The 12,007-nt window shown below is 39.3% G+C and overlaps 1 protein-coding gene across 1 annotated transcript in view; it reads left to right on the forward strand.

Annotated features, from left to right (window-relative positions):
• LOC144607037 (small glutamine-rich tetratricopeptide repeat-containing protein alpha-like) overlaps window positions 1–11,243 on the forward strand; it is a 33,159-nt gene extending 21,916 nt beyond the window's left edge. The window contains exons 8-12 of the mRNA XM_078423597.1: window positions 2,228–2,290; window positions 2,710–2,747; window positions 2,843–2,941; window positions 4,660–4,782; window positions 5,989–11,243. Coding sequence (XP_078279723.1) covers window positions 2,228–2,290; window positions 2,710–2,747; window positions 2,843–2,941; window positions 4,660–4,771 — 312 coding nt within the window. The 3' untranslated portion in view covers window positions 4,772–4,782; window positions 5,989–11,243. The remainder of the gene's footprint in view (window positions 1–2,227; window positions 2,291–2,709; window positions 2,748–2,842; window positions 2,942–4,659; window positions 4,783–5,988) is intronic.
• The last annotated feature ends 764 nt before the right edge of the window (window positions 11,244–12,007 follow it).

Raw genomic sequence — 12,007 nt, forward strand, 5'->3', positions numbered from 1 at the left:
CTCCCACTGTCTTCCTGTCTCCACCTATATCCTTCCTTTGTCCCACCCCCCTGACATCAGTCTGTAGAAGGGTCTCGACCCGAAACATCACCCATTCCTTCTCTCCTGAGATGCTGCCTGACCTGCTGAGTGACTCCAGCATTTTGTGAATAAATACCTTCGATTTGTACCAGCATCTGCAGTTATTTTCTTACACTATCAGGAAGTTTATAGATTAACTTTATACCAAGTTCCCACTCTATCCCCTAACCCTTGCATTCCTTTAATGCTCAAAATACCTTTTTACCAGTGTTGAGTACACTCAGCATCTGAGCAGCCATCGTCTCTGCAGCAGATAATTCCAGATAGGCACAGGCACCTGAGTAAAGAAATGTGTCCTTGCCTTAACCCTTTGATAGCTTGTTCCCGATCCTGTCACTGTGCCTCCAACCCAAGACAATGCAGCCAATGGAAGCTGCTTGCAGCATCTACCTTCTCAATCTCCCTAAATGTTTAACATTTATTTCAAGAGGGCTTGCATACTTGCTTCCAAAAATGGAATAATGCTAAAACTGCTATTTAATCCTTGCCTGCTGCTGAAAATAATGAGATACAGCAGGTATCAAAGGAAAGATCATTTAGTACAAATCACCCATGCTAATGCTAAAACTCTCGAAGCCTCCCCATAACCGCTTCTCATGACGCATTTGGAATATTGTGAGCAATTTTGGACACCATATCCGAGGAAGGATATGCTGGCTCTGGGGATGATCCAGAGGAGGCTTAGAAGAATGATCCCATGAATGAGTAGGTTAACCTATGATGAGCGTTTGTCGGCACTGGGCCTGTACTTGCTTGAGTTTAGAAGAAAGAAGGGGGACCTAATTTTAACATACAGAATAGTGAATGGCTTGGATAGAGCGGATGTGAAGTGGATGTTTCCACTAGTGGGAGAGTCTAGGACTAGAGATCATAGCCTCAGAATTAAAGGACGTTCTTACAGGAAGGAGATGAGAAATTTCTTTAGTCAGAGGGTGGTGAATCTATGGAATTCTTTGCCACAGAAGGCTGTGGAGGCCGTCAGTGGATATTTATAAGGCAGAGATAGATAGATTCTTGATTAGTATAGGTGTCAGAGGTTATAGGGAGAAGGCAGGAGAATGGGGTTAGGAGGGAGAGATAGATCAGACATGATTGAATGGCATGGACTTGATGGGCCGAATGGTCTAATTCTACTCGTATTCCTTATGACCTTATGAACATGTATCAATACTTATGTTCTGCGGTCCTATTTTGCTATTGGTTACCTTTTCTGATGCTTTATCCTTGTTGATCTATTTTATTTACTTCCTCCTGCACCTTCACCTACCTCCAGTAGAAATGCTGAGAAATTGTTTTTCAATGTTATGCAATATTCTAGCGTATTTTAAAACTTCTTACTAAATGTACAGTAGCACAGCTGGTAGAACTGCTTCCTCACAGCGCCAGAGACCCAGGTTCGATCCTGATCTCGGGTGCTATTTATGCTGAGTTTGCATGTTCTCTTTGTGACTGTGTTGGTTTCCAGTGCCTCTGGCTTTTCTGGTTTCCTCCTACATCCCAAAGATGCCTGGGTTATAGGTTAATTGGCCTCTGTAAATTGCCTCCATTGTGCAGGGAGTGGATCAAAAAATGGGATAACATAGAACTGGTGTGAATGGGTGATCGTTGATCAGCATGTACTCGATAGGCCGAAGGGCCTGTTTCCATGCTGTACCTCGAATTAACCTAAACATAAAGAAGGACCCTGAGCAAATGTCCAAAGTACTTCTAGTCTATTGCATCCATAAATTGTACTAGGCCTATGTCACGCCAAAATGGGCAGCACCTTTTTCTATAATTCCAAAACAATACAATGCCTGCAACATTCCAGTCTTAATTACCGTTGGATACAGGGCAGAGTTTGCAAATTTTGTTGTTACCCTGGCGTTAGGTGAAATAGAAGTATTTAAGGAGACGATATAATTCAATTACCTTGTACCTCTTTGAATCTGAGTTTACAGTCCTTTTTATCCAAGATGGGATAGTAGTAATTGTGAGCAGAGGATAAGTCTACCTTGTGCACTAAGCTCGGTAAATGACTAAGTACTGAAACAGGATTGTTTCTCCGTGCAATTGAGTGGAGTTTAAGTTCCTTGAGGTACACATGCTTTCTTTTTTATTATGGCTTTTAACAAAAAAGACTGAGAATTTGTTCTTCTTTCCCCAGACAGGAGGCGCTGGTGGATTTGATCTGGCAGGTTTACTGAATAATCCGGGCTTCATGAATATGGTAATATTGCATGCTTTTTCATTGCTTTGATTAATCTCTCTGTGCTTTACCTAGGGATGTAATTTAACCCAATAGGAGAATAACTTTACCCACAACTGTTCAGAGATCAATCAGTGTTTTATTTGTGTTCCATTTGGTTGAGATAAGCAATATATGATCGCTTTCTCGAGTCAGCTGGCCTCCCGTCAGCACCACTGAATTGATGAATAAAGAGCCAATGGCTCTTTGGAAAGCTATTTTCATATTTAGGGAAGTTGTGCCTTAAGGTGAGTTCTTTATTTGTGCATGACATGTACATGTAATTAATATTTAGCAATTATTTAACATGCATTTTTTTTTAAAATCAAGAAATAGAAAATAAGTTAATTGTGTACCGACAAAATACACACCGGTATAATTTCTCACTGATTTCCTTTTAGGCATCTAATCTAATGCAGAATTCACAAGTACAGCAGTTGTAAGTACCAATATTTCATTGATTGGTTTCTCTTGTTTTATTTCCACGATTTCTACATTCAGTTAATGATTTTGTTTTCTTTGTCTATTGTTTAGAGTGTCTGGAATGATGTCGGGATCCTATGGGCCGGTAGGGTCCGGAAGTGCAGCAGGACCTGGGACAGGAGCTAATGACATTGCAGGCCTCATCCAAGCGTGAGTGTTCTGTGTACTTAATGATGTCCCTGGTTCCTGGTACTGTTTTTGCTAATCTCTCAATCCCAGTCAAGTCCTTTGGTAAATTCCACGGCTTAAATAAAATAAAATCCTAAAGAAAGACGCAAAACGCTGGAGTAACTCAGCGGGTCGGGCAGCATCCCTGAGAATATGGAAAGGCGGTATTTCAGGTCAGAACCCTATGAAGTGTTCAAAGGTTTCCTACCCATAACATCGCCTATCCATGTTCTCCAGGAATAATGCTGAGTATTTTGTATCTTTCTTTGGTATAAACCAGCATCTGCAGTTCCTAGTTATCACATTAATAAATGAATCCTATGTAGGTTGGTTAAGGTATCTCCAATAGCAATTGACGTCACCCTCTTCTTAGACACTTCAGTGCCATGCTGAGCAATTGTTGGACTGAAATACAAACTGTCTTGCCTTTCCCTCAGCTGGGCATGATATTTGAAAATGATCTGGGGGGCTCTCTGATGAACACTTATCATATAACCAATGCTAATAAAATTTCTGTCATTTTAGGAAACTTGCTTTACAAATATTGGCTGTGTGATCTCTTGTAGTGTAGTCACTATTATTTGGAGCGGCACAGTGGTGCAGAAGTAGATTTAGTACTTTGCAGCACCAGAGACCTGGGTTTGATCCTGACAATGACGCTGTCTGTACGCAATTTGTATGTTCTCCCTGTGACCGTGTGGGTTTTCTCCGGGTGCTCCAGCTTCCTCCCACATTCCAAAGACTTGCAAGTTAATTGGCTTCTCTAAATTTCCCCTGATGTGTAGGATGCCAAACTGGGATAACAGAACCAGTGATCAGAACACTGGAACACCAGAAGAGTGATCGTTGGTTGGCGTGGACTCAGTGGGCAGAAGGGCCTATCTTACACTGCATCTCTAAACTAAAATTATTTCATTAAATATGAAGTGCTTTGGACCTGTCTAAAGATTTGCAGTATAAATGTACGTTTTTTAAAATCTATAAGATTTTGGGTCATTAATTTAAAAAAATACTTAATTGTAGAATAAATTACAAATGGAGTAGACTTCACCCCATAAGCCTGCTCGACCATTTAATAAAATCATGGCTGATCTAATCATAATCTCAACTCCAAGTTTCTGACAGCCTATGGTAAACTTTCAACCCTTGCTTAAGTATCTTTCTACCTCTCCCTAAAAATAATCAAAAACCTGCTTCCACCACCAGCATTTGAGAAAGGGAATTCTAAAGACAAAATAGTAATCAATTCATTCCTTTTAAATTGATGGCTCCATATTTATAAACAGAGACCCCCTGGTTCTAGATTCTCCCAGTGAAAGAAACATTCTTGAGATCCTTTATGTTCCAATCAGTTCCTCTTTTGGTTTCTGTGATGACATCCATCCTTGTGCTTTTTGGGCCCGTTGTCATGTTTAGGAGCCTTGGGATATTATGCATCATTACCAACTTGAGCAACTTATGTCATATAGTGTAGGTTCAGATGTTGTCATTTTTACTATCTCTGGGACACTTATGCCAAATTACAATTCTGTCTTTGCAAGTCAGAAATTGATGGGAATATTGCCCTTGGTACCAAATCTCGATGGGGAGTGCGTTAGTCGAAGGGGCCTTGGTTGTCTTGAGTATTTGAATGGTAACAAAATCCATACCAAACGTTATTCATTTCTGATGCGACTATTTTTATTTCTGTTTGTACACAGAGGGCAGCAGTTTGCACAACAGATGCAGCAGCAAAACCCAGAGCTAATTGAACAGTTACGGAGCCAAATCAGGAGCCGAACCCCCAGTGCCAGCAATGAGGAACAATCCTAACAGAAGACTAGGTGAGTGTTGTTTTGTCAGTTAGCTGGAGATGTATACACATATGATAGCAATTTTGTTTGCAAAGTTTTGCAGTGAGTTTTTTCCCCTCTCTCTCATAACTGTGATGCCAGAGAAATTATATATATTTTTTTTAATACATGAATGTAAAGCAAGTTCAGATTTACAGGAAAGCAAATATATTTAGTGACTGGAGGTGTTACATCTATTTCAGAAGAATCATCTTAAAATGAGACACAGGCCAAATCAAAACAAAGCTTCTTAAATCTATTATCTGAAACTGCTATTCCTTGCATCCTTCCATTTCTTCTGGCTGCAACACCGCAATTTGCAATTGGTGACATGTTCAAAAAATCAATAGGAAAGTCAGAGTTTGCAAATTGGGAATTTTGAGGTTCCCTGATACCAGGTTCCCCTTGCATTTCCAGTATTTTGCTTTTAATGATTGAGTTCTAGCTTTGATTCCCACATCTATTCTGATCCAGCTAGTTGTGCTAAGGATGACATTAAGAGATCTGTTATCTGTTCATCTATCTTGATCCTGATTGATATCCAGTGCCTCTCACCCCAAACAGCACACCATCCCTCGGCTAGAACAAATGCACATTGGGCATTGTAGTAACACCCTCCATAGCTTTATCTACTCTAGTCTTGCTTGTGAACAACTTTTATGCCTCTTGCAAGAGCCTAATTCAATTAGAACTACATCAACTGCACTGTCTCCGTCACCTTGTTCCGTTCCACTCTTCCATCCGCTCATCTCTCTTCCCTCTATTTCAAGTTCCCTATTTCCCCTTTATCCCTGCCTCTTTGCCCTCTCCCCTGCCCCCTTCCGCCCATATCCCTCCCTCCCTGGCTTTACATTCACTCCTTCCTTATCAGGCATCCTTTTGTCTCCATTTCACCTGTAGCCTTTGTTACTATCTCCACCCAGCTGCCATTCACCCCTTCCCATCTATATCCACCTATACCATGCCTTCTTTGCCCCTACTTATCTCTCTTTACCAGCTTTCTCCGCTCTACTCCATCAGTTTGAAGAAGGTTTCCAACCCAAAACTGTATCTGAACATTTCACACCACAGATGCTGCCTGACCAACTGAGTTTCTCCAACACTTTGTTTTTAGCACTATTGCAAAGTTTCTATTAAATTGAATTTGTTTGATCTAGATTGCTTATATTTTATCTTTGGATGTTTTTAATGTTGCAGGAGCTATGGTCCAGTCCATCCCTTACCACCACTACCACTAGTTCTTCTGCAAGTTGAGGTTGTCTTTGCCATCAGGAACTCAAAGTAATGATTTCTACTGTCACTTGCATGTTCAAGTGGATACTCAGGGCGAAGAGCCAACAACTTGTAAATGAGGAAATTAAAACAAAACTGGGCTTTCGGGCTTGCAAAAGCATCTCATCAACCTTTTGTGGAATTCATGTATTGAGCTTTCTGTGATTCTCAAGTTTTTTTAATCAGAATTGTCACAGAGGAATGTCACAGCTGCACTATCACCACATCATCTGTCATCCTGCAAGATTCCTTTGTCTCTTTGGAAAAAAAATATCTACACAACGAAGAGCAGTGATTTTTATACCTCACCTTCTCTCAATAGTTGGCATTTTCGTTGATAATTTGGTACTGTTTAACTTGCAAAGCTTAATTTTTTTTGTTGTTGCCTGAAATATTTATCAGCATTTCAGAAGAATGGACCAGCAGGAGCGGTGTTTAACTAATATAGCATCTGGAATGATTAACATCATGCTTTTCATTCATGTAGGTTTTCGTTAATGGTGCATAGAATTGTCTGAAACTGTCACATGGATTTGTGATTAGCTTTTTAAACCAAGAAATGGACATGAACCTTAAGTTGGCCCTGTGACAATTGTTTGAAACATCACTAACATCACCAGCTTGACAGAACTGAGATTAATTTCCTTTCTGTAGTTGATAAATTTAGGAAATAATTTCACAGTCTGGCCCCGAGTGCATGCAACAAAAAGGTAACAAGTTATTAATTTTCTTATAATTCAAATGGCGCGGGGATTGTGGAGGAGAAATGGGGATGGGCAGTGGCTCAGGCCCCAGTTCTGTAATCTCAACCACTTATGACTACAACTGTTGTTCCCAAGGCTAAACAAACCTCATATTGTGAGCAATGTCATGTGCACTGTTTCTTGGGTAGCCATTGTTCTTAACCTGTTTGTAAAAAGGATAAAACAAATGAAGGTCCTCTTCTATTATTTGAACATTTCCCTTAATTTCTTTACAATACCTTTATGGAATCATTTATTTTAAAATCTACAATCACTATTCATGTAAGTGTTTTGATGTCCTGTTTGTGCTCATAAATTAAGCCTTTGTAATGTGAATAAGACTGCATAAATTCAGCCTTGGTAGTGTGGATAAGACAACATAAAATTCAGCCTTTGCAGTGTGGATAAGACACCAATTTTGCCATTTTGTGGACTGAATCCAACCCAAAAAGCCGATAAATTCCTGTATGAATTGGATGCTTTCAGACACCAATTTGCTGCATTGCAGAATGCAATCCACATAATTCTGATTTAACAAAAAAATCCTGGAATTATATGCCATGAAAATTGAAATTGCCATAACTCTATTTGTGAGTTTCCCGCCTACTTGCAAATCGATATCGGTACCATGCCAAAGTACACCAACAAAGGAGAAAAACATTAAAACAAATGTCATGAGTTACTCAGATTGAGTTTTTGATTGTCAGGGCTCCCCTTTTTGATTTGAAATGTTTGAAGAAATAAATTGCAACGGTTGTATGCTCTTTTTCCAAAAAAAGGTTATTCCTGGCACTTGCAAATGATTCAGCACAAACTGACTTGTAAGTCCTCACATATGAGGTATTATGAGTAGTTATTATTAGCCAACCTACAGTGAATATTTAAGCAAGGTTTAAGCCGGATAGTTGGTAGTCCTCCCATTTATAATAATGAAAATCAGTACTTTGCCAATGATACACTGCTGCCCCCAGAATAGAGTGCTAATTTAACATTTTTAATACATTTGAAGTGCAGGATCTTTGTACATTGTATTATTTAAATAAAAAAGTTAGGAGCGGCATTGTTCATTTAATCGACACAAAAATCCAGTACTACCAAACTGTCACCGGTCAGGATCTTGTTATGTACAATAACAGATAAAGTTCTATACAGAAGTTCACTCTGTGTGTTGTGTTTATATGTCGAAAGTGTTGCCCTTTTGTTTTATGCATAGCTTTGAATCCTGGCCCAAGATGACAAATGAATAATCTTGCTCATTTTCCCTTCAAGTTTAACACCTTTCAAAATGTGTTCTGGGCCCATTATAGTAACACACACATAACATTTTCAAAACTCAATCATATTCTGCTATGGTAAAAATCTATAAACTTTACCACAAACATCACTAAGTCGGAAACAGGGATTTTGGCTAATTCTTTTGTACTATTATTATCCACTGTTATTTCCCAGAGTGAAAGCAGTGAAGAGATTAGATTTTAAGTGTGTAAATCAGTTGTGGTTCAGAGCTATAGTCAGACCTCTTCAGGAATGCTCTGTTCAATTTTTGATAGAACACCTCAAAGGTGTTTCCAGATTCACCACAAAAAATATATGTACAGTGCATTTGGTCTGTGTAAATTAATATGGGCATACTGCAAGAATGGTATTTATTTCCTTGATTTTGCGGGGTGATTTAATTAGTGTTACATTGGTCAATGTATTTGATTATTTGGACACAGAAAGAAAGGATTAATTGAAGCCAGTGTCATAAAACTTTCACCGGCAGCATGGATAAAAAGCTTTCTTTGGAGTGGAAAAAATACATAGTGGTGATCCCTAAAGTTGGTACTGAATCACCAGTTTTATTTAAATATTAATTACTTGGATGTACAATTCCATATTTGCAGACTTGCACTGGTCACCAAAAGATGAGCATGGTTTAGGGATGGTTTCAGTGTTTAAAGTGCAATCTTTTGGCACTACAGGTAATTGATGAACAGCTTGCAATAAACTGTGAACACATTCAACAAGTTAAGTGGTAAAGTTGAAAGCAAAGTCACCATCCTGGATGTGGGACATCTGATATTCCCAAATGCTTTATAAAATTTGCAGATTAGTTATTGGGACCCTTTCAATTTGGTTATAGAACATTTATTTTTAACAGTGCCCTGATTTTCTATTTTGACTCTGCTGGTTTTGCACTTTAATGTAATTACTTTTTAATTGAAGTCAAAATTAGTGTATTGCTCTAATAAATGTAGAACGTTGATTCCTGCATGAAAGTGCAAACCTAATAAAGGAATATGTTGCCATTCAAAAATACAAAATTGCGCATACAGGAAATAAAACATTTGTAAGAGGAAATGTTTGGCCGACTATATTCTGGTATGTATTACATCTGTATTGGAAAATAGAATGTTTCTTGCAGCAGTAAGATCAAGACAATCCTTTGAAAGTTGAACTACAGTTTCCATAGTACAAGTCAAAAATGCTGTGGAGAGCAAAATAGATGAGTTTGAGACAGTAGGATTGTTAATATTTCCAGATGAGACCAAGGTAATAGATGTCAAGTGATGAATTGAGATCTCAGTTAAAGTGATAATGAAACCAGTGGTCATAAAACCATTCTGGCTCATGAACAGGAGAGATGAGAGAACCTAAGAGTTACGGAGAGAGAGGTTTGTAGAGAGTAAAAAGGGGTGAGGGAGGGGAAGATGTGACCTGGTGGTGAGATCACATTGAAGTTAGCGGAAATGTTGGAGAACAATTTGGCTGTGGGGTAAAAGTTAAGGGCCAGGGGAACTTTACCACTATTTTCCTTGAGTGGGGTGGTGGGGGAGCGAGAGCAGAACTACAGGGAACAGAAGAGACACAGGCGAGGGCTCCATCCACATCTACTGGAAAGTGATGGCCATGTTTCCTGGACTTGCAGGTTTGAGTTATGGGGATAGGCTGGGACTTTTCTTGTAGAGAACCTAGGCTAAAGGTGAAGGGGAAGAGATTTAAGAGGGACCTTGAAGTGACTTTTTCACTTGCGGCAGCCCACATCTGATGTCTGGAATGAGCTGCCAAAGTAAGCTATAGAAACAGTGGAGTGGCGCAGCGGTAGAGTTGCTGCCTTACATCGCCAGAGATCCGGGTTCCATCCTGACTATGGGTGCTGTCTGTACGGAGTTTGTATGTTCTGTGACCATGTGGATTTTCTCCAGATGCTCCAGTTTCCTCACACACCAAAGACGTAGAGGTTTATAGATTAATTGGCTTCGGTAAAATTGTAAATTGTCCCTAGTGTGTGGGATAGTGCTAATGTACAGGTTGATTGCTGGTTGGCGTGGACTCAGTGAGCCGAAGGCCTGTTCCATGCTGTATCTCTAAAGCAGATACAACTACTTCAGTTAAAAGACATTTGGACAGATATATAGATAGGAAGGTTTTGGAAGGCTATGGGCCAAATGCATGCAAAATGGACTTGCCCAATATGCCAACTTGATCGGCAGGGCTGAAGGGCCTGTTTCTGTGCTGTATAGCTGTATGAAGAAAGAGTGGAAACCTTCATTGAGAGCAAATGTGGCAAAGGGATGATGTTCTTTATAGACAGAAGTTAAAACATTTTCTTTGTCCTTCAGGTACAGTTCATTCTGACACAACTTTTTCTGCGGCATGTGCAACAGTAAAATATTCCAATGAGATCTAGGGAGTGGTAATGTGACTGAGTTACCTGGGAGATATTACTGGAGTTTTGGTTAGAGGTGTGTATTTTAACGTGTGTTATAGAGAAGGAGATTGGGCAAAAAAGACTTGGGGTTAAGAGGTTTAGGAACCTAAACTCAGGTATGAGAATTACTGGCATAAAGAGCTCGCACGTACAGCTCCAAGGAGAAGGGCAAAAGAATGTTACAGATAGGGAGTTGTAACGCAATGAAGGAATGAAATTTTTTAACCCAACTCGCATGATTTGTCCAATTGATGACTGAACTGACTTTTGAAGTACTGAATCTTTAGCTTTATTTCCTTGCATCCTTCCACCAGTCTAACTTAATATTGAAAGCACATTATTTTGTAACCACAGGGTGGTGCTATTAGTTGGCATTTCACTTTGGAAAAACATTTTCAAATAGTTTGAGTGCATTACAAACTATGTTTTTGGTTGTTCTTTAAATGTGTTATAATTTGACAATTTTACTGATATCGTATAATTTAGGTTCCATTTGGGATTCGCACACATCAGTTTTACCTTCTGTTCATTTCTCCCTTGAATACAAAAAACAGCTTCACATTAACTGCATCCACAACCACCTCCCATGGGTGCGATTTCCACATTTTCACACTCTAAGAAAAAGTTTCTCCTGAATTGCCATTAAGGTTTATTGATGGCTTTGAGTTGTTGCTCGTAATTTTGGTTTTAGGCACAAGTCGAAATATTTCCGCATTTACCATAACAAAGTCTTAATATTAAAGATATGTCAAGTCATTCCTTGCTCTTCTCTTTTTGGTGCAAAATTATTTAATTTTATTTACGCAGGCTGTTGACAGGGAGCTCCCAGCCCCTGCTACTTGCACAACATTCAGGATTGGTTTAAAGAGACTTTTATTAAAATGTGTCCACCATTGTAAACTCGGGGTCTCCAGCCTTAAACATTATGTTGCTCTTTCTGCAAATGCTGCCTGACCTGCTGAGCATTGCCAATATTATTGTCAATATCTTTGTGATTGTCGAATCAACAGTAGCACTACCTCCTCCTCCAAGTCAGAAAGTGTCGGTTGAAATTTCACTCCAATAAGTTTGAGTACTTATAACCTAGTTTTAAATTTAGATGCAGCTGCAGTACATTACAGTAAAACTCCAATAATCCAGCACCTTCAGACTTTGGTTGAGCCAGACTGCTAAATTTTAATGATTATTGAATGTTGCTCCGATTAATACCCAATTCATGTTTTATTCATTCAAGCAGACTGTTTTATCCTGGATGATGATTAGGTTTGTCAAGATTACTGAAGCTGCATTCATTCAGAGAAGTGGGGAGCATTCCAACATACGCTACATTAGACCTTAAGACATAGGAACAAAATTAGACCATTTGACCCATCAAGTCTGCTCCGCCATTCGATCATGACTGATCTATTTTCCCTCTCAACCCCATTCTCCTGCCTATAACCTTTGATGCCCTTACTAATCAAGAACCTATCAATCTCTGCTTTAAAAATACTCAGTGACTTGGCCT

The sequence above is a fragment of the Rhinoraja longicauda genome, chromosome 28, assembly GCF_053455715.1.
Source record: "Rhinoraja longicauda isolate Sanriku21f chromosome 28, sRhiLon1.1, whole genome shotgun sequence".
Taxonomy (NCBI): domain Eukaryota; kingdom Metazoa; phylum Chordata; class Chondrichthyes; order Rajiformes; family Arhynchobatidae; genus Rhinoraja; species Rhinoraja longicauda.